Consider the following 24,166-nt stretch of genomic DNA (forward strand, 5'->3'; position numbering starts at 1 on the left):
AATACTCGTTTGAAGCCTGAACATCTAGCTAACTGTTGTACTCCCAATACCGAGCATACGACTTGTAATTGTAACATCTGGTTTCGAGAAGTTTCTTTCTGAATGAAAGACTTTAATTTAGTCAAGATCATGTCTCGGGATTCAAAGGATAAAGTTTGGACCTTGTTAGATGTTGATAATGTTGGTTAAGTGATTTAAGCCCTAGATTGTGTATTAGAGCAAAAAAGGGCTAAAATGGGATAAAGTTATATTTGTGGACTTTTTGCATATATTAATGAATTAATTTATGTATGTATTAAGTCAAAAGTAATCATATAGAATTATGAGGATTGTCATTCGTGTATGTATATCACTAAAAACAGGTTTAGAACGAAGAAGTTATAATTGTTCGAAGCTGAAAATTGAAAATCTAGAATTATTTGCAAAAGTGCAGAGCGCTTTTGGCCCAATGGGTTTTCCATTTTTTTTAGGGTTTTGGGGGTATTTAAGGGCCATTAACCCTTAGGGTTTGATCATTCTCGTCTTCTAACACCCTTAGATTATTCCTTGAGTGTTATGACCTTATCTTCTCTCCTTGAACCACTTTGGTGTTATTAATTGGGTATTTTAGTGAAGCTTGAAGATCATGAAGGTTCTTTGGTTGCATGGATGGTGCTTTGAAGTATAGATCCAAAAAGATACTTTACTTCTTGACATTTATGAGTAAAACGCTCCAACCTTTCCTTCTAGCATGTTAGATCTTGCTTATTGTCCATTTATGCCCTTTTGGTCCTATTTTGGTGGTGAGCTTAGAGTTGAGACGACTCCAACACCTTCTAAGCACTTAGGGTTGTTCTTTGGACCATTTAGACCTGGAAAGTTGGTACCTTGTGCTCTTTTCCATGCATGTTGTGTTGGTATTTTAGGTCATTTAGATATTTTAATTTTAGATCTTGTTCAGTGTATTAATTGATAAATTTGGAAACTTTATCCATTAATACATTGTAAAGGACCAAATCTGGAAGTTTCGAGGATTGCCTTAATGGATTATGTAACATCCCAAAATCCGAGACAGTAATAACAAATGAATGAAACTAATATGCTTAAACTATAGTGATTAATTTTTTTATGACCTCTCAACAAGAACACAGTAATAACAAATAATAAGAACATAGTAAACGCAAGAAATTGAAGAAGAATAAGGAGAATAGAGTAAAGTAAGAGCTTGAAAAAAAGAATTGGAGAAAAAGATTGTTGAATAAGAACACTGTAAATCATAGGACTCAATCCAAAATCGTAAGAATAACCACTTCAGTGTAATCGTATATATGTAGGGTGTTTTTGAAGAAGGAAATCATTATCTTCTAAAAAAATTAGGATCCTAATATATCATCTTGGAGATTTTTGGCTATTCATTTGAAAAAAAAAAGATATCAGCTATATTAATTCAAAACTTCAAATTAATTGACTTTCTTATTTAATCAGTTTTAAAATTCAAACAATAATCTCAAATTAATTCATTTTATGTGGAATATACTGAAAGATAAATTATGAATACTATTGACTTTAATTTTGACTCTTAAATATTTTGCTGATTTAATGAGATTATATTAGATTTTATAGGTTAATAACTTAATTATTGATATTCTTGTTTAATGAGTTTTTAAAAAAAATAATAAATAAAATATAACCAGGTTTGAATTTTGAAATCAAAAGCTATAAATAAAGGAGTTAAATTAGGAACTATACTAATTAAAGAAACTTATATCATTTATATAAATAGAATAATATGTTTCAATTGATAAAATAATTACTAAATTTAAAGATGTTATAATTATTACAGATTCTATAATTAAATATAATTGGGTTTGAATTTTATTTGGAGAAAGTGATGTAACTGTTTGATCTAATAATAGAAAATATAAACTTAAAACACAATCAAAGGCTCACACCTAAAACTACATTCAAAACCATTTTGTAAAGTCAAAAACCAGTTTGACTTGATAAAGCAGCAATCATTATCATTGTTCTTCATATTATATATTAATTTTCCCATCACAATATAATAATTATACATTTATGGCCCTTCGAATTATGTATTAACTGGATTATGATCTTTTCTATCTTTAAATTAAATAATTCATCACATATATTAACAAATTTTACGTATATAGTCCTTTACTTTACATATAATTTTATAGGTAAAATAATATAAGCATCTTATTTCAATATAAATTATATATCATAGTTATGAAAATAATGTAAACATATATTTTACTTGGTTTTTTTTTTTTTTTTTTTTTTTTTTTTTTTTTTTTTTTTTTTGTAAAATAGATAAATCGAATTTGTTGTTAATGATATGTTCAAACATTACATCAATAATCATCTTATTTGTGTTATTTCCATTCTTACCAATTACATTCACAACAATATAATTAATATAATATAAATTCTTATTAATTATTTTTTTAATATTCAACTTTCTTTTTATATTAATTACAAATTATATCCTTAACTTTTGAATTATATAGTTCGGGGTATGTTAATATTTTGTTGTACAAGTTTGATGAATTTGAGACCAAATTATTCTGCTTATATTCGACAGAAAGAGTTATTGCCTGAAATACATTATTTCGACTAAAACTCATAATCTGACCAACATTTTTTTGAAACCAGTATTTATAAAAATAGTGGCTTATAATATTAATTCGTTCCTACAGAAGCACGTCGTAAATATATGCATTTTCAACGTTTGTGCATATATGCACGTTTCATATGTACATGTTTTTTTCGATATTGTTTTTTGCGAATGCTTATATATATATATATATATATATATATATATATATATATATATATATATATATATATATATATATATATATATATATATATATATATGAGTAGGATCAAATGAGAACACCTAAAATGTTGAAAATCCGAGAACAGATCTGAGCCATCTAATTCTTAAGATGTGTGGCTACAATTAATTGTTATTTTTCTAATTATTAATATATTTAAATTTTAAATTTTAAATTAAAAAAATTATAAAGGCTATTAAGGTAAATAAGCATTACCCTAATTTTGTAAACTCTTATAATTACTCTATTTCACTCTATTTTGTTGACCATACAATCAGCATTTGCATCATCTCACCACCTCATCTCATACAACATATTAGAAGCCGACCCAGACCATAGAGCAAGAGGAGGCCATAGAATCAGCGAAAGAGCACTCCTACAAGTCGATGTTAGTTCATCGGTTTTCATTGGAGATTCTAGACCAACAATCGATTTCAAGTTGGAAGGTATGGTCTCGATTTTGCTTGAATGTTGTTGTGAAGATAAAGGTTGATGATGGAGGCTATGTCAATGGTGGTTTCCTGGTTATGAAGGGTAAAGGGTATGATTAGGGCTTCCTTTATCTTTCATTTATTCAGAATCGATTCATTGATATATCACCTTTATTCGATGTTTTGAGTTGCAAATCCATCTCTTTCGCTTTAAATCCATCTCTTTCACTTTCAATTTTGTGTTTTTCCGATTTTGGGGTTTTCTATCAAGAACATGAAATGATGAAGTATGAAATTGTTTCAGGAGCGAAGAAAGAAGAATAGGGAGCGCCTCCACCGATTTGGTGGTTCATCGTAGTAGTGGAGTGGCTGGGGCTATTCTGGCAACCTCTTCACCACTTCATTTTCTTGTTCCAGTTACTGTCGATGAGAGGGGGAGGAAGGTAGAAAGAAAACGACAACATGGGGTGTTTGGGTTGTTGGTGTGTCGCAAAACAGTGGGAGAAAACGGAGGGGGCTGCTACCCTTGGCTCGCCGGAAACCACCAGCAAACACCTCTGGTGGGGGTGTTTATGTTGCACCTCGAAGATAAGAGAAAAAGAAGGGAGGGTGAGAGGAAATGGAAGAATGAAAAATTGTATTTATCTATCAATAGTAGTTATTCATTTGTGGAAAGCAGTGCATTCATGTGTGAATAACAGTAAATGAATAGCAGTGCATTCATGTGTGAATAGAAGTGTATTCATTTGTGAATAACAGTGAATGAATGTATTTATTTATGATTAGAGGTATTCATTTATTCAATTCTGAATAACAGGGTACTCATTTGTTAATAGCAGTGTATTCATTTGTGAATAACAGTAGAGCAAGAAGAACCATCTCATAAACCACGTGTACCTGGAACCATTTTACAGCAAAATAAATTATTTAAATAAAAAAGGAGAGATGGGCAAGAAATATTATGGAGGAAGTAGAAAGAAGAGAGGGTGAAGATGGCGGTGGAAGATGTGGGTTAATAGAATCCATCTCCATCTGATTTAAGAAATTATGGGTCAAAACATGGGTTCATCAGATCCCTCTCCATATGTTTACAAGAAAACATGGGTGAAATCAACTTCTAGAGAGGGCAAGGGAAATCAAGATGGAAATCAAAACGGACAAAAAAATACCTGTAGAAATCTATGGGTGTAGGTTTGGTCCTTCTCAATCGGTGAAATCCAAAATCAAATAGGTTTGGTCCAATAGTAATCGGGGTGTTTCACTTCTTTTAGTCAATACAGAGTAGCAGGGGGGTCCATTAGTATGTTGATGGTTCAGTGGTGGCAGGGGTAAACGAGTGGTGGTGAGTGGTGTTAGGGTTTTCTGACTGAGAGAGGAAGAAAATTTGCTTCATAGAAAGAGAAACGGGAAATGATATCCGAGAAGGAGAAGAATGCCTAATATAAGGGGAGGGGTTGCGAGAATTGAAAGATTTTTGCCAAGATCTCGGGCTTCAAGAAGACTCCAGGACTCGGTCGTCTTCGAGAGATAAAAGGAGATTTAGTTGATTGTTGACCATATAAGATTTGTTGCATAAATTCATTGTACAAATCGCATTATGCCTTGTACCTCTTAAAATTCAGCATTTGACCAAATATGTATATTAAGGTATTATATATATATATATATATATATATATATATATATATATATATATATATATATATTGTCAGATACTAAATTCCTTATTGCTAATAAGTATGGTGTAATCGTCTATTTTTTAAACAAACAAGGTTCGTCAACCTGTTTTCCGCCGAATGTACCACGTAATAATTGTAATATTTATGTAGTTGGTGTCCCTGATAATTAATAAAATTAAAATATGTCACTGTTTGACAAAACGGTGGTAAATGAAAATGAAATTTTTATTTATTATAGTTGTTAAAAAATATCATATTATGTTTTTTATTGTTCTTTAATTGTTTGTGATCATTACTTATCATTTAAGGTTAAATGAACAAATATGAACAAATCCATATTCATGTTCGTTAGGTTCGTCTTCAGCCTGATTGATATCTTTAATATTAAAACTAAAAAAAAATAAAATATTATATGAAAATCCCTATAATAAAATTGAGATATTATACAAAATAAAATTGATTAAGTAATTATACAAATAAATACTATAGGTACACAAAATAAAATTGAAATATTAAGTTACTTCTTATTATAAAATATTTAATAGGTGAAGGTAAAAATTATAAATATAATATATGTTAAAGGGTTATAAATGAAAGTTTTAATAAATTGGTATAACAATATCAATAATTTATTATTTAGAGATCGTTACTTTCCTATGTCCAATATAATATGTCAATTTAATAAGTAATCATCATTTGAAATCCCATCAAATTGGGTTAATTAAAGTCAAAAGTGGTTTTTGATTTTTACGATGGTTTATTTTCGGGTGTATTTAGAATCCCTTTTTGTCCCTCAGGGTGAGAGTGGCAACCATGGCTAAGTAAGCCCTTTTACATATTTATCTTATTCCATATTGAATGCAAAAAAAGAAAAGTTAACTAAACAAGACTACCTAAATGAATGACTTATTTCATTACATCTTTCATTCCTTTGGTCTATTCATTCATTCCCTTAAACTAGACATGCCCTTAGGGTTTAAAATATACTCTATTGCTTTCTTTATTGTTGATGTTTTATGGAAAATTTAATAAATTTATAGGAGATGTCATTTAAGAAGAAGAAAAAAAAAACAAAAAAACAAAAACAAACAAACAAACGATAGATAATAATATGTTTCGCGAAACTAGCTGGTAGTTGGTAGGTAGAACTTGTAACTTTTATTTGTTATGTCAACATTTTATAAAAATAGCCGGAAGCTTTTGAAATATAAAATTACATAAAAAAAACAATTGTATAAAAAAAGATAAATCTATAAATATATTTTTAAGGGAACAATTAACATAAATGACAAACGGAAAGTGAAGAAACAAGCATTAATTGATCCAAATAGATAACAAGCTAGCCTGATTAAGCCACTAGTTGACAACATAAAACAGAATGACTTGAAGAGAATGATTATCAAACATGAAATATATCTTAAGAATTATGATTTGTGTGGTACGAATGCTCTCCTTATGGAATCACAATTCATGAGTAATTAACTATTGGTATCCAACTATATGCTGTCTAAGGCATATTGACGTCCAAGAGCAGCTAATCTATACTCCTCCCTTGCAATCTCAAGCCTTTGCTCGTTTTTTTTGATATGTTCACGATCAGAAGCAGATTCTTCCACCGGCATAATAGGAGCTACGGAAGAATATTGGAAATTAGTAATAGGGTTATGAACACTAGTAGGAGGGTAGACATTTTGTGCTTGGAAAGCATTCTGGCCACTTTGTGGAACCATTTCTTGACCATGATTTTGATTGGGCTGAACCATTGAAGGTTGATGAGTACGGGAAGTATCGGTAATAGAATGAGCACAAAGGACGTGAAGGTCAAATTCACAATCAGAACAGGAATAGGATAATCCATTTCCGGTGAGTTTACAGGTATCACAGTAAAAGGAATTTGAGGGATAAGTTGGATAAGGAACTAAAGTTAGAGGATGAGAAGGGTGTGACGGATGTATTAGTGATCGGGTTGCACGAAAGCATTGCTCGTGTAACATGAAATTGCATGGCCAGCAAACGTATATGGTCCCCATGACCGAAGAGTTGCAGCCAGTGCATGACATCTTGGCAGCTTCATGTGCTTGGTGGATGACGAGGTTGTGTGCATGGCTGAAATGCTTGTACCCAGTATCCATCGCTTTCTTAATTTTTTTGTATTGGTGTTTGTATTCAAAGGGATAAGATGGATGTAAATTAATAGGACAATGCTTGCCAAGTTGCGAGGCTTCAGCAATAGTTTAATTCATTAATATTGAGTAATCGGATCGTAGTGGGAATGGGTTTTGTCAACTAATAAAGGTCAATATTGTCACCTCTTCCCAGTGGCAATACTTAAAAAGATTGGGGAACCGAAATGATTTCGGACTTGATCAACCTATAATTATGAGATTGTCAACTCTTTCCATCTAAAGATGGTCTCAAGTTTTTTTAAAAATCCACGCATTAGGAATCTTTAATCATAAAATTAAAAAGTTAGTGTTCATCCCCGTTAAGTCAGGGTCATATCAAAGGGTAGGGTGGCATTAGCAATGGCCTACGCCTCCAAATCTCCGGGGTCATTTTTTATGTATTTGCTTATATTATTTTAAAAAAAAAAAATCTTTTGGTTTTAGTTAGTGGCACCCAACAAAAAAGAGGGTCATGTTTTTTTTATTTTGATCAAGCCTCAAATCAATTTGAATTGGCCTAGGTTAAGTACCAAGGTTTTAAATGTGTTAATTGAATCATGACTAGGCCATGACCTTTCTTAAAAAAGTGCCTTAACAGGGCAATTTTGATTATATATAATCTGGATCTCTAGATGATATTCACATGGCACGTACACTGAATTTTTATTTATTTATTTTATTCTATTATTGATACAAATCATAAGTGAGAGGTTTACCCTTAATTAATTTGAACGAGTAGGCAGCCTCAGTTTTCCTAACTTCCACAATAGAATATTCTCCTATTCTATAAGTTTGTTCCATCTTGTTATATAGGCAATGATCTAGTTAAAGCTTTTGCATCTATTCCTTTATGAGGGAGTTGATAACGTATAATCTGGATTTGTCTAAAGTATAAATCTATAAATCTTTGAACCTAAAAATAAAATTGAACCAATATTTGATGTTACTGACGTTAGTTGTTCCAATACAATGTAAAAGGTAAAATGGATTAGAAACAGAAATTGAATCAATTGTGGATTCTCCTGACATGATTGAAACAATCGATTTAAAAAAAATCGATTGAAGATGAAATCGAGTGAAAAGAAAATTGATTGAAGATGAATGCGGAAAAAAAATTGAAGATCGGATCGTTAATCTGATACCATGTAAACAATCAAGAACTTGAGAGAGAAGAAATGATTTTCAATCTTCATTGTATTGATTAACTAACTAGAAAGGTTACCCCCGCTATGCAGGGGTAACTTTTCAATGTTGTTTCTGAATCGATAAATATGACACACGTACAAAGTGCAAGAATGAAAAGCCCGGGCTTTGCCCCGGACCGTTTTTTTCATTTTTTTATGAAAAAATGTAAAAGTTTTGACTGCAAGGATCAGAAGTGTCAAAACGGATAAAGAATTAAAGACGTAGGAATTAGCAAATTTTTAGAAAAGATATCAAAGTTGTCAAACCGTTAAAGTTTTGTGGTCAAACTTTAAATATTAAAAGGTTCCTAAAAAGTATAAAAATATTGATTGCAAGGACCAAAAGTGTCAAAATAAATAAAAAATAAGAAGCAACAGGGACCAATTTTGCCAAAAAGATGATAAGTTTACTATTCATTTTGTTGAGAACTTTAATATATATATATATATATATATATATATATATATATATATATATATATATATATATATATATATATATATATATATATATATATATATATATATATATATATATATATATATATATATATATATATATATAAAGAAGATAACAAAAACTATATATACAGGTACAATCTTCTCTCACAAAATAACCACCGCTAACAAATTAGAAGTTAAATTATAATAATACCCCCAACTGGCAATAACAGAATAGAGAAGCTAACATACAACCCCCCTCAAGGATCTTGTTTCAACTTTTGGTGGAGAGGACATAACGGTAGGAGAAACAAAAAAGGAATCTTAACGTGGCAATTAATGGAACTATGGAAGACTGTTGAGTAATAGAGAGCACCACTGAAAAGAACGTGAACTTGACTCCATCAACTATGAATCATCTAATGATGATATTCATGTAATGCGACCAAAGAATATTGATGATGTTGAATTGGAGTGTTGAATAATAGAGAAAAAAGGGAATCTTAACCGGGCAAAGTTGTCTCCTATTCTCCATCAACTATGGGCATGTTCGGTACGCAGCATTTAGGAGCTTCTGGCTTCTAGCTTTTAAGAAAACGCTAGTAAAAAAAAAGTCTCGTTCGACGCCAGGAACGTTTAGCTTTTAACCTAAACAAAACGCTCAAAAATCAAAAGCTACATGGAGTAGCTTTCAACAAAACGCTCAAAAATCAAACGCTACCAGTTATCCGCTATCCGCTAACCGCTACCCGCTAACAGCTAGTTTTGTCGAACACGCCCTATGAATAAGATATAATGATGATATATTATCGGATTTTTCTAGATCTATGTTCCTACATGTTATAATACTATGCTATTTTATAATTATTGCTAATAGTAATAGTGATATAATTATTCCTAGAACGTTAGGGTAATATTATGTCTGGTAGATACCATGTCCAACATTTAACGATAATATTATGCCTAGTCGTTATGTTGAAAAACATTTAAAGTTAACATCATACCTAATCGTTATGTTGGTCAATTTTCTAGAAACACATATTACCAGGTCGCTACCATGGTCAAATTTTAAAGATAACATCATATCTGGTCGTTACTCTGACCAACTCACTAGGAAATCATTATACTTAGTTGTTACCCTGACCAACTTTTAGAGATAACATCTTACATATTCGTTACGCTAGCCAACTTTCAAGAAACACATTTTACCTAATGTTACCCTGCCTAACTTTTGGGATAGCATCGTACCTAGTTGTTACTATATATATATATATATATATATATATATATATATATATATATATATATATATATATATATATATATATATATATATATATATATATATATGTCACACCCCCAAACCAAGGATGGCGGAAACGTCCAAGGGTGGAGGACTTCATGTACAGTATCACAACAACGTGTATAATAGTGTTCAAAGTAAATACAACCATCATAAATATAATTGAAAAAGTTACACCAAAGTATATGTTTACATGTTTCAAAATCAATTACATTATGATAACAAAAATAAATTGTTGACGGTTTAACGTCCCATCCTCAACGCGCTGAAGTTTTCCTGTTTCACTGATTTCCTGAGAAAACAAGTAGTTTTGAAAGAGTGTCAACAATTAAGTTGGTGAGTTCATAAGAGTTTTGTTTGGAGTAGAAACTGTTTTCCTTATAAAATCGATAGAGTTGATTTCCAGAAAATCCAATATTTTCTTAGTTAAGTGTTAATAGAATATTCCTATATGATACATTAATGAACCCTAGAATGACCCGTAGACTTCTCCTATAATCGTCCAGCGTATATGAGTTATATAAGATTTAAGTTGATAAAACGTTGAATATAATGGGTCTGCCCTAGGTCCACAACCAAACAAGGAACAGGAGATGAGGCGGGCCCACCAATTCTAAGCCAATCACGACTAGATTCTATATAACTCTATCATATACACTTAGAAATTATAGCTGAAAACTAACAATGCGAAAGTGAATGTGGACTTAAACCCTATAACCGGAACCAATCCTAGTGTAGTGTACGAAATAGTAATAGTGACTGTGAACATAAACTATACATATCATAGTTCATCGGATAGTGATAGTGACTAGTGAACATGAACTATGCATATTATAGCTTACCAAAAGTGGTGGCGATGGTGAATATAACCTATACATATCATAGTTCATCAAATAGTGATAGTGGTAGTGAACATGAACTATGCATATTATAGCTTATCAAAAGTGGTGGTGATGGTGAATTCCTTTCTTGTAATTAAGTTCATAGTGTAGATGAAACATAAACTATACCTATTATAGTTTATCACTTTGTTTGTTATATATATATATATATATATATATATATATATATATATATATATGCCATAACTATACCGATTATAACTAGCGTGTTCGTTTGTGGGGGTATAATGGCTTAACTATACTTATTATAGTTTATCATAATTATCCATAGTGGTAATAACTCTTTTGTATGTGTAAAACCTTTAATCATGTGTTTGTTATGTAAAATAACCCTAAACTATTCCTATTATAGTTTATTAAATATTTGTGTGGGTAGTGAGCATAAGCCTTACTTGTCATAATTTACCAATGTTTATATTTTAATGGATATAGCCTTGTAATATCATTCATATATTTACCATACTTGTGGAGGTATAAATCCATTTGTTTTCTGATGTATATCTATATAAGAATACAAAATTGTCATATATTGCAACAACACATAATCACATAATGATGTATACCTTGCTCAACATGTTACAAGGTGAAATGAAATTGCTAGTGCTTTTCTGATTCTAACATTTTCTGTAACTGTTATTGGAAAATTTGTAGAAAAATCATAAAATGTCCAAATCAAGTTCTGTAACTTCTGAGAGTTTGGAAAATGAGTCTAGTTTGTTCATAATTTTTATTATAATTTTTAATGACTTCTTACTTGTGTGAAAAAGTCCATAATCACAGACTGGTCCGAATTGATGTTTGAAATGATAGGCGGTTTTGTAAACATCACCATAAATTGTAAAAAAATCGTATGGAGATGTGCAAGTAGTCATTTTAAAGCTAAGAAGTGGAACTACTTGCACCTAAAACAGTTTTGAAAACTAAGATGTTTAAGTTGTCCAAAACAGTCCGTGAATGGAGTTGAACTTTTCTGATGAAGGCTGTTAGAAAAGTGTAGTTATGTTCTTGGTGTTTTAACTTGTATTCCCCCCCCCCCCCCCCCTAAAAACTTGAGAAAACATAAAAATGTAGGGGTATGAACTCACCTTGAGTGATTTCAGTAGGTAAGTGTTGAAGAAGAGAAGTGTTCAACCCAAGAACACTTGAAGAATCACTTGAAGATTCGAAGATCTAACAAGAATGTGATGATGTTTGTGTAAGCAATCTTTGATTTTTGAGTAGGAGGATGTGTAATAATCATAAGAAAGATGATGATACTTACTAATTGTAGGAGAAGAGTCTTGGAGTATGCCTTGAAATTCTCGAATTAGAGAGAAAAAGATGAGAGTGTTTGGAGTGTGATTCTTGGTAAAAATGAGAGAATGATTAAAGTGTGAGGAGAGAGGATGGATTTTCCAGCCCTAAGAACATGGGAATAGTTGAAAATAGTGAGAGAAAGGACCTATGAAGTGACTAGGGATGGGCTGGTGGTGAATAGTGACATGGAGTGGGTGATGGAGGTTGCTTGTGTCATAAAATAAAGGAAAGTCAACACTCCATCTTTGTACTTTACCTACTCTCTTTTGGATAAGGTTTTATCCTTAAAATGTGATAATTTAATAATTATGGGTCCTTATATGTTAAAATGAAGTTTTGGGTGAAAATGTCATGTTAAAACAATTAAAAAAGGGCCTAAAATACGAATTTAGTCGAAAACCGGGAGAAAAAGCGTTCCCAGCGAGACCTCTCGGTCCTAGGCCGAGGTTCGGTCCTTGCTGGTGCTGAGCCAGAAGCGAAGTGCGAACCAGAAGAAGAAGGCGAAGGCGAGGGGCTCAGTCCGAAGGGTCAGAAGCGAAGGTTCGGTTCGGTTCTTTGAGTGAGGTTCGGTTCGGTTCAGCAGCCTTCTTCATCAGGAGGGTTCGGTTCCTAAGGGGACTTTCGGTTCCTAAGAGGACTTTCGGGTCCTAAGAGGGGTTTCGATTCCTCAAGTCCGTTTTTCGCGTAGACTTCCGTTTTTGGGCTGTTTTCGCCAAATTCGAGGGTCGGGATGCCCCGAGTGACTATAGAAAGTTAAGAGAGATTTTGAGAGAGATTCCACATACTTAGAGAGATTTGGGAGAGATTTGACATTCTTGGAGAGATTTCTCATACAAAGAGATATTTGGGAGAGATTTCACATACTTAGAGAGATTTGACATTCTTGGAGAGATTCCTCATACAAAGAGATATTTGGGAGAGATTTCACATACTTAGAGAGATTTGGGAGAGATTTGACATTCTTGAAGAGATTTCTCATACAAAGAGATATTTGAGAGAGATTTAACATACTTAGAGAGATTTGGGAGAGATTTGACATTCTTGGAGAGATTCCTCATACAAAGAGATATTTGGGAGAGATTTCACATACTTAGAGAGATTTGGGAGAGATTTGACATTCTAGGAGAGATTTCTCATATAAAGAGATATTTGGGAGAGATTTCACATACTTAGAGAGATTTGGGAGAGATTTGACATTCTTGGAGAGATTTCTCATACAAAGAGATATTTGGGAGAGATTTCACATACTTAGAGAGATTTGGGAGAGATTTGACATTCTTGGAGAGATTCCTCATACAAAGAGATATTTGGGAGAGATTTCACATACTTAGAGAGATTTGGGAGAGATTCTTGATGAGAAGAGATAGAGTGAAAACGATTGAGAGCGGTTTCGTGTGTGACGAATGTGAGTGTCCGGCTTCGCAATGCAAGGTCTGTAAACCCTGTTAGCCTTGTTTAAGGATCTTGCATACTCCCGATAAGTATGCAACATTGTTTTATCGGTTTGGCTCGCCACGTACCACAGTTTTAGGTTAAGGAGTTCTAGATGTACGCACTTTTCGATTTATGATCTCTCCATAGAATAGCGAGTGGTTTAGAAATTACATAACGTAAACTCTAGTACACAAGGGTTAGTTGGGTTGACCAGTTTGAATTGTTGACTTTATTTGACTTTGAATTGACCAGAATTTGACGGTTGTCACATCATCCCCCCGTTAGAGGGAATTTCGTCCCGAAATTTGAAATTAGGCAAGGAGTTTGTGAGTGACTAAGGTCGGCTCTACATTATTTTGATTCTGACTAAGAGATGAGTTATTATACATGAAAACTTAGCTGATACACATTATGATATAACCAATACTGGGCGGATAGTAAAATGTGTGATTCTATTTCAGTTTCACATCCCAACGAGGAAAAGAAACTAAGTCAGAATTCTCACATTCTATTATCTACCAGGTATTCGTTATATATAACTGGGGAATGTATAAGTGAGGAAATCATAACAAATAACATTCTTAGTAATCCTTCTTAATGAACTAGAGTTCCTAGTCAGGGCTATCATTGAACCTAGATGTATTTCAACCGTTCACCTATAGAGTAGAAGTATGTTCTCGAAGGTTTGACCTACATCCCTGTGATGCAGTCCTATTACGGAGTCGAAGTAAATTCATAGAATGGTCTCATGACGGCCTTGGAATTTCTTATTGTTTATGCTCTCAGTTTAATCCTTGGCATTACTACTATGCATGCTTTAATCGATGCTAGACTTAATCAAATAAAGAAATTTGGAATTTAGTCGTCGATGTTAGAAACACATACTGATATTTGCGGGCAGTTCCGGGGTGGTCTCTCCTTCGGTGATCGCAAGCACCCTTCCACCACCTCTGGCATCTCTTGCACTTGGGCAGTTCCTTTTAAAGTGTCCTGTTTCTCCACACTTGTAACAGGCTGGGCTTACTCCAAAGCTGGGGAACTGGTTGATGGGTCGTACCGGTGCCCTACAGAAACGGGTAGTGTGCCCTTTCCTATTGCAGTTCATGCAATACAATTCTCTACAAGCCCCAATGTGATGGAAGCTACACTTGTTACATTTCGGAAGGGTTCCAGCGTATTGTTTCATAGGAGTTTGCGTGGTGAGGGTTGTGGCAGCATGAACAGCAAAAATTGGCGTGGTTGTCGTAGTGTCATGGCTGGCACGATGGTCGATGAGTTGTTGTGCCAACTCCTTGGCGCTGTCGAAGGTAGTTGGTCTTGAGGCCAATACACTATCATGAATCTGGGATGATAGCCCCCAAAGGTATCGTTCTACCTTTTTCTCCTCTGGGGTGACCATTGCAGGACAGAGGAGTGCTAGGTCATTGAATCGGGCGGTATAAGCTTCGAGATCCGTCCCCGACATTTTGAGGTTCCAGAGTTCCTCTTCCATTTTTTGCACTTCGCCTCTTGGGCAATATTCTTTCAGCATTAAGGCTTTTAAATCCTCCCAGCTTATAGAGTTAGCCACTGCAGGAGTAAGCGACTTAACTCTGCCGTTCCACCAAGTAAGAGCTTTTCTTGTGAAGGTGAATGTTGCATACTTGACCTTGCTTGCTTCGGGACAAGCACAAATTTCGAAGACTGCTTCGGTCCTTTCAAACCATTGCGTCAGCGCGATGACGCCCCCGCTTCCGTCGAAAGGATCGGGTTTGCCATTCGTGAAGTCTTTGTAAGAACACTCCTTAGTACGCCCTGTGCTGTCCCCCTGATTCGAGTTAGTATTCCTGGATCCGAAGCCGCCGGAACCATTTGTACCCATTTGCGACATTGCTGCCGCCACGGCTGCTGTTACGGCAGCTTGAAACATTATGGGATCAAACTGCGGAGGTGGTGGCGGAGGGGGCGGTGTTGTGCTTCCAGAGGGTCTGGACTTTTTCTTTGGCGGCATAGTCTTGTCATAAGTTGGTAGAGACGAACAAACGATAAGTTTCTAATAGTAGTGACAAGTCAGATGTTATCAAGCCAGACTTGTCTGTATTATGTTCTGACTTAAAAGTATTTTGTATGTAATTCATAACAAAGCCCCTATGAATGAATTTTAGTGGTAGTGACTCAAATGCAACTTGTGATTTGTTTCGTGCCTGATCCCCTCCTAAAATCACTTGGTATATATTAAGATTTTCTTGGAGTTACCATATGTAAATTGTTTGTAATATAGGGTTCGAGGAAAATAGGTCTACATCTCATTAACGTAAGGAAAATCTTGGGCAATGCTACGGTTCCCTTGAATAGTGTAGTCTCCGGATTCTGAAGGATTCGAATGTCTCCATTTAACAGCCTAGGTTGGTCGTGTTCTTCGCTCCAGGTTTCCAAGCACTCTACCCAAGGAGGCGTCGGGCCTTGAAAAAAAAACCGAGCGAGGGTTAGGATTCGGAACAAGGGTCATCGGGGTAGGTTCTCTACTTCAGGGTCGGAGTCAGAACCATCAGCAAGGCCTTCAGCTTGGTGACCATCCACAGGGATTGGGTAATCATTCTCTGGCTCCTCCGAGCCATTTAGTATTGCCGTGATTAGGGTAGTACGGGTCGCCGTGGGAATGAAATCCAGCCATGATATCTTTGCGAGAAAAAGGGAATATAAGAAGTAACTAAGTAGACGTACTATCTAGATAATTATAAGATGATCTTTATCAGGTACTTCAATACATTGTTTAATGCATACTAGTCACATGTATTTGGGACAGGATAGGCCTTCGAATAAGTGACCCTAACTCTAAATCCCCAATCCAACGAGAACAGGAAGTAAAGCAAAGATTCACAGATTCTAAGTCTATGACGTCCCAGATACATATAATTTTAATGTATCCATTAAGCAATTATTGACCTATTGATAAAAATCTATTTAGTTCTCAGATAAGTAATTATAATAACACCAAATACCCCTATGGTATTTCATTGTGGTAGTGTTGGTAAGTTTTTAGACTTGTTGCAACATCTACGACCACTCCTGGGCATATGCTAATCACTTCTGAGTGAGACATAGTTGATCAGGCTATGTCATTCCCAGACCTGACTATACATCCCCAAGCCTACTCGTATTGTTCAACAATCACCACTTTTGTCCTATCCCACCATGATACTGACCCTAGTGTGTGTGCACATGCTCCTACTTTTACCGAGAAATTATTTGTTTCTAAAGTATAGTTGCTTTGAAAACTTTAAATCAGAGACTTTCAGTCCCAATGTATTTATAGTTTGTATATCTTATGTGGTTTGATATATTAAGTTCACTATAAACCTAGCTCTGATACCAATCTGTCACACCCCCAAACCAAGGATGGCGGAAACGTCCGAGGGTGGAGGACTTCATGTACAGTATCACAACAACGTGTATAATAGTGCTCAAAGTAAATATAACCATCATAAATATAATTGAAAAAGTTACACCAAAGTATATTTTTACATGTTTCAAAATCAATTACATTATGATGACAAAAATAAATTGTTGACGGTTTAACGTCCCATCCTCAACGCGCTGAAGTTTTCCTGTTTCACTGATTTCCTGAGAAAACAAGTAGTTTTGAAAGAGTGTCAACAATTAAGTTGGTGAGTTCATAAGAGTTTTGTTTAGAGTAGAAACCGTTTTCCTTATAAAATCGATAGAGTTGATTTCCAGAAAATTCAATATTTTCTTATTTAAGTGTGAATAGAATATTCCTATATGATACATTAATGAACCCTAGAATGACCCGTAGACTTCTCCTATAATCGTCCAGCGTATATGAGTTATATAAGATTTAAGTTGATACAACGTTGAATATAATGGGTCTGCCCTAGGTCCACAACCAAACAAGGAACAGGAGATGAGGCGGGCCCACCAATTCTAAGCCAATCACGACTAGATTCTATATAACTCTATCATATACACTTAGAAATTATAGCTGAAAACTAACAATGTGAAAGTGAATGTGGACTTAAACCCTATAACCGGAACCAATCCTAGTGTAGTGTACGAAATAGTAATAGTGACTGTGAACATAAACTATACATATCATAGTTCATCGGATAGTGATACTGACTAGTGAACATGAACTATGCATATTATAGTTTACCAAAAGTGGTGGTGATGGTGAATATAACCTATACATATCATAGTTCATCAAATAGTGATAGTGGTAGTGAACATGAACTATGCATATTATAGCTTATCAAAAGTGGTGGTGATGGTGAATTCCTTTCTTGTAATTAAGTTCATAGTGTAGATGAAACATAAACTATACCTATTATAGTTTATCACTTTGTTTGTTATATATATATATATATATATATATATATATATATATATATATATATATGCCATAACTATACCGATTATAACTAGCGTGTTCGTTTGTGGGGGTATAATGGCTTAACTATACTTATTATAGTTTATCATAATTATCCATAGTGGTAATAACTCTTTTGTATGTGTAAAACCTTTAATCATGTGTTTGTTATGTAAAATAACCCTAAACTATTCCTATTATAGTTTATTAAATATTTGTGTGGGTAGTGAGCATAAGCCTTACTTGTCATAATTTACCAATGTTTATATTTTAATAGATATAGCCTTGTAATATCATTCATATATTTACCATACTTGTGGAGGTATAAATCCATTTGTTTTCTGATGTATATCTATATAAGAATACAAAATTGTCATATATTGCAACAACACATAATCACATAATGATGTATACCTTGCTCAACATGTTACAAGGTGAAATGAAATTGCTAGTGCTTTTCTGATTCTAACATTTTCTGTAACTGTTATTGGAAAATTTGTAGAAAAATCATAAAATGTCCAAATCAAGTTCTGTAACTTCTGAGAGTTTGGAAAATGAGTCTAGTTTGTTCATAATTTTTATTATAATTTTTAATGACTTCTTACTTGTGTGAAAAAGTCCATAATCACAGACTGGTCCGGATTGATGTTTGAAATGATAGGCAGTTTTGTAAAAATCACCATAAATTGTAGAAAAATCGTATGGAGATGTGCAAGTAGTCATTTTAAAGCTAAGAAGTGGACCTACTTGCACCTAAAACAGTTTTGAAAACTAAGATGTTTAAGTTGTCCAAAACAGTCCGTGAATGGAGTTGAACTTTTCTGATGAAGGCTGTTAGAAAAGTGTAGTTATGTTCTTGGTGTTTTAACTTGTATTCCCCCCCCTAAAAACTTGAGAAAACATAAAAATGTAGGGGTATGAACTCACCTTGAGTGATTTCAGTAGGTAAGTGTTGAACAAGAGAAGTGTTCAACCCAATAACACTTGAAGAATCACTTGAAGATTCGAAGATCTAACAAGAATGTGATGATGTTTGTGTAAGCAATCTTTGATTTTTGAGTAGGAGGATGTGTAATAATCATAAGAAAGATGATGATACTTACTAATTGTAGGAGAAGAGTCTTGGAGTATGCCTTGAAATTCTCGAATTAGAGAGAAAAAGATGAGAGAGTTTGTGTGACATCCCCAAAATCACGGCCAGAAAAGACCGATTTTGTTTATGCTTTATAAAAATCAGAGTACTTCATTTTATAAAAATGTTGCGGAATTTGTTCCCAGAAAAACACGATAAATACGTTATTAAAACATCTTCGAAGAAACGTATTTATTTCATTTTAAAACGTTTGGGATGTCATTGTTAATACAGAAACATAAGCATAAACAGTACTTACAATCATTTACACTAGTGATCTACATCTCTTTAAATCTCTCAGTGTAATGTTACTTCATATCGTCACCTGTGATGTAAATAAACTGAGTGGTTCAGGTTGGGAAACCTGGTGAGTACATAGGGTTTTCAACCCACAATAATATAGTTATTATGTTTAAACAATCAAACAATCAACCCAATTACCCATCCCCATTATCTTCTTTTAGTCTTCCCTAAAGATATTATCTCAAGGGTCATCTCCTATATCATATTTACTTCTCATCTCCTTACATCGTATTTCCTTATATGATTGTTCCTACGAACTTTACCTAAGGATCATCGCCTACGTTGCATAGACAATACTAATCCGGGGATTACTCCCTCAATATGTGTCTAGCAAGAGTTAGGGTATCATCGCATGATTACGCAGCCACAACATCGCCTGGACTTGTAAATCTTGATAAGGGTTAGTCTATCATCGCATGAATACGTAGCCACATCATCGCCTGGACTCGTACTTCATAATAAGGGTTAGACTATCATCGCATGAATACGTAGTTACAACATCGCCTGAACTCGTAATTCATCACCTACAGGTTACTAGCCTGCTGGTGTTTCCACCGGGTTGTCTATAATAGTCCGTGGTCGCCATCTATAGTCTAGTAGATGACTACATCTCCAAATTATCGGACAAGGTTGTAGTATCCTACATCACCGATTCATAATCGCCTATCTATCCTCACCTAATTATCATCACCTTCCTATCATCACCTATCTCTCATTATTTTATTTCATCACTCACCAAGTATTTCATCTACCCATGTTTTATCCCAACATATTTGTAGATATAAAATAAATATACAGTTTAAATCATTTAAAACATGTATAATTCATTCATCCAGCATAGACAACAAGTATTCAAACAATATGCACACATAGCACGTAATTTTAAAATACTTCATATCTATGTGTAAGATGAAAGGGACCATGCACTCACCAGAGTAGGTGGTGACTCAGCACTCGGACAGCGCTTCGATACTCTCAAAACGATATTCCTTCGATAAAACCTAGTATCGATACCACTAGGGTTTAGTTTAACGATAACCGTGACAAATTAATTAGTCCGAGTATTATTAAGCGTTAATAATACTCGATATAACTCATAATAATAGCCTAAATAATTATTTTAAGGACCTAATAACATTCCTATAATTATTTGAAAGCTATATTAAAAATTGCGTAAGCGTAGCACACTTACAGCGAATTTTATCGAAAACCGGAACTTAATTGGAGCAGCGTTTCGAAACCGAAAAACTCCTTTTTCTCGGGACTCCGGGAGCCTCGGGGCTTCCCTAGGGTGCTAGGGGTTTTATCTAGGGCTTAGGGATGTTTAGAGGTGCTAGAGAGAGAAAGTAGTGAGAGAAAGAAGAGGTTTTGGGGTGAAGAGAAATGGCAGCCTCGCACCTCAATTTATAGGGTCAGGCTTCGGACATTACGCTAGGCGTACCGAGGGTACGCTGGGCGTACTCCTCGGATAAGATTGCCAGCCTCGGACCAGCTGTCTTGCACTCCATCGGACGGATAAGAACCAAGGTACGCGGGGCGTACTTGGCCTCGGACGCAGGGCGTTCTCCGGACGCTAGGCGTATCCTCGCTACGCTGGGCGTAACCCTCGCACCAGGTGTCACCATCCGAAGCGATTTCATCCGACGGCTGGGAGTTCGGCCACGTCATCCTTTCATGCATCAGTTTCGCAAGTTTACTTTCCAACTTTAAAAATTCGTAACTTTCGCGTACGACCTCCGTTTTCGACGTTCTTTATATCTACGCGAAGGTGGGAACGTCCTCTAAAACTTTCGTTTAGACTTCGTCGGCTAATTTTGGCTCGATTTTAAATTTTATATTATTAACGGGTCGGGACACGATTTGGTCCGTTAAATCCTCATAACTGCTTCATCCGACATCCGTTTTCGCCCATCTTTTTCTCGTTACGCTACTCTCAACGAGATCTTCGATTCTCGTTTAGGTCGTGTCAGCTAAAAACCGCTCGATCAAATATTCGAATTTAGGGTTGTACACTGCTAGTCCGAAACTTCGAAAAATCATAACATCTTCATACGAAGTCAGATTTGGACGTTCTTTTTATCGATGTTCTTAGTTTAACATATTCTACGACTTCCGTTTAGATTGCTAAGGCTAAATCTCGCTCTATCATAAATTCATTATTTATGCTCTCCGGTGCCGTGCCGGTTTTGCCGTAAAACTTCGACGGGCCATAACTTCTTCGTTATAGCTCGGATTTCGGCGTTCTTTATATGTACGGAAACCTCGTGACATATACTACAACTTGGTTAAGATTATTTATTATAAATAATCTTTTGTCGAAAAGTCGTTTTCGACCCCTATTGCCGCTAAATTGACTAGCCCGGATTTGCGGGCGTTACAGTTTGGAGTGTGATTGTTGGTAAAAATGAGAGAATGATTAAAGTGTGAGGAGAGAAGATGGATGTTCCAGCCCTAAGAACATGGGAATAGTTGAAAATAGTGAGAAAGGACCTATGAAGTGACTAGGGATGGGCTGGTGGTAAATAGTGACATGGAGTGAGTGATGGAGGTTGCTTGTGTCATAAAATAAAGGAAAGTCAACACTCCATCTTTGTACTTCACCTACTCTCTTTTGGATAAGGTTTTATCCTTAAAATGTGATAATTTAATAATTATGGGTCCTTATATGTTAAAATAAAGTTTTGGGTGAAAATCTCATGTTAAAACAATTAAAAACGGGCCTAAAATGCGAATTTAGTCGAAAACCGGGAGAAAAAGCGTTCCCAGCGAGACCTCTCGGTCCTAGGCCGAGGTTCGGTCCTTGCTGGTGCTGAGCCGGAAGCGAAGTGCGAACCAGAAGAAGAAGGCGAAGGCGAGGGGCTCAGTCCGAAGGCTCGGTCCGAAGGGTCAGAAGCGAAGGTTCGGTTCGGTTCAGCAGCCTTCTTCATCAGGAGGGTTCGGTTCCTAAGGGGACTTTCGGTTCCTAAGAGGACTTTCGGGTCCTAAGAGGGGTTTCGGTTCCTCAAGTCCGTTTTTCGCGTAGACTTCCGTTTTTGGGCTGTTTTCGCCAAATTCGAGGGTCGGGATGCCCCGAGTGACTATAGAAAGTTGAGAGAGATTTTGAGAGAGATTTGAGAGAGATTCCACATACTTAGAGAGATTTGGGAGAGATTTGACATTCTTGGAGAGATTTCTCATACAAAGAGATATTTGGGAGAGATTTCACATACTTAGAGAGATTTGGGAGAGATTTGACATTCTTGGAGAGATTCCTCATACAAAGAGATATTTGGGAGAGATTTCACATACTTAGAGAGATTTGGGAGAGATTTGACATTCTTGAAGAGATTTCTCATATTTGGGAGAGATTTCACATACTTAGAGAGATTTGGGAGAGATTTGACATTCTTGGAGAGATTCCTCATACAAAGAGATATTTGGGAGATATTTCACATACTTAGAGAGATTTGGGAGAGATTTGACATTCTAGGAGAGATTTCTCATATAAAGAGATATTTGGGAGAGATTTCACATACTTAGAGAGATTTGGGAGAGATTTGACATTCTTGGAGAGATTTTTCATACAAAGAGATATTTGGGAGAGATTTCACATACTTAGAGAGATTTAGGAGAGATTTGACATTCTTGGAGAGATTCCTCATACAAAGAGATATTTGGGAGAGATTTCACATACTTAGAGAGATTTGGGAGAGATTCTTGATGAGAAGAGATAGAGTGAAAACGATTGAGAGCGGTTCCGTGTGTGACGAATGTGAGTGTCCGGCTTCGCAATGCAAGGTCTGTAAACCCTGTTAGCCTTGTTTAAGGATCTTGCATACTCCTGATGAGTATGCAACATTGTTTTATCGGTTTGGTTCGCCACATACCACAGTTTTAGGTTAAGGAGTTCTAGATGTACGCACTTTTCGATTTATGATCTCTCCATAGAATAGCGAGTGGTTTAGAAATTACATAACGTAAACTCTAGTACACAAGGGTTAGTTGGGTTGACCGGTTTGAATTGTTGACTTTATTTGACTTTGAATTGACCAGAATTTGACGGTTGTCACAATATATATTATAGGGTTAGGATTAAATGTGAACTACAAATATTGTGTGAATGTATGAATACTTCTTATCTTTTAGATTAAAAGAAATGAATGATTATGATTTTAGGGTACATATTATTAACATAGGATACTATGTACTCTATAATACACCAAATTAATTACAAGAGTATTTTACTCTTTGAACTTATATTTAATAAAAAAGAAATCCCTTATTTGTATCCTAATTTGATGGGATTTTTATTTAATACTTATTTATCTTATTTAATAAAAACTAATAATGAATAATTACATTTTTTTAATCAAAAGATAGCTTTATATTATATTTCGATGGACACGTATTCACTTTTCATTCTTATAGAATATGTTTTTATTCAAGTTATTTTTTGAGAATTAATATTCTCAAAGAATACATTTACATATATTCTCAAAAATAAAAGATTTCATCAAAATAATAATCATATACTTTTTGCAAAGTTGACAAATTCTTTCAAATAACATGTAAAAAGTAACAAAAATACAAATTTCACAAAGCACATTCTTTAAGCATATGATAATTCTCAAAGAATATATATATTGGTGCATTCTTTAAGAATATTAATTCTTTGATAATTATTAAGAATGATAATGTGAATTCTGTAAGA

The 24,166-nt window shown here is 34.6% G+C and overlaps 1 protein-coding gene across 1 annotated transcript; it reads right to left on the reverse strand.

Moving 5' to 3' along the window:
* Window positions 1-6,250: 6,250 nt before the first annotated feature.
* Window positions 6,251-7,121, reverse strand: LOC111886819 (uncharacterized). Its single transcript, XM_023883063.3, has one exon. The coding sequence runs from the start codon at window positions 7,080-7,082 to the stop codon at window positions 6,447-6,449; it is 636 nt and encodes a 211-aa protein (XP_023738831.1). The 5' UTR covers window positions 7,083-7,121; the 3' UTR covers window positions 6,251-6,446.
* Between the last annotated feature and the right edge of the window lie 17,045 nt (window positions 7,122-24,166).

This window comes from Lactuca sativa, chromosome 4 (genome assembly GCF_002870075.4).
Source record: "Lactuca sativa cultivar Salinas chromosome 4, Lsat_Salinas_v11, whole genome shotgun sequence".
Classification (NCBI taxonomy): domain Eukaryota; kingdom Viridiplantae; phylum Streptophyta; class Magnoliopsida; order Asterales; family Asteraceae; genus Lactuca; species Lactuca sativa.

Bases quoted from the DNA above. Each gene is read 5' to 3' on its own strand.
- LOC111886819 (XM_023883063.3), bottom strand. From the start codon at position 7,082: ATGGATACTGGGTACAAGCATTTCAGCCATGCACACAACCTCGTCATC.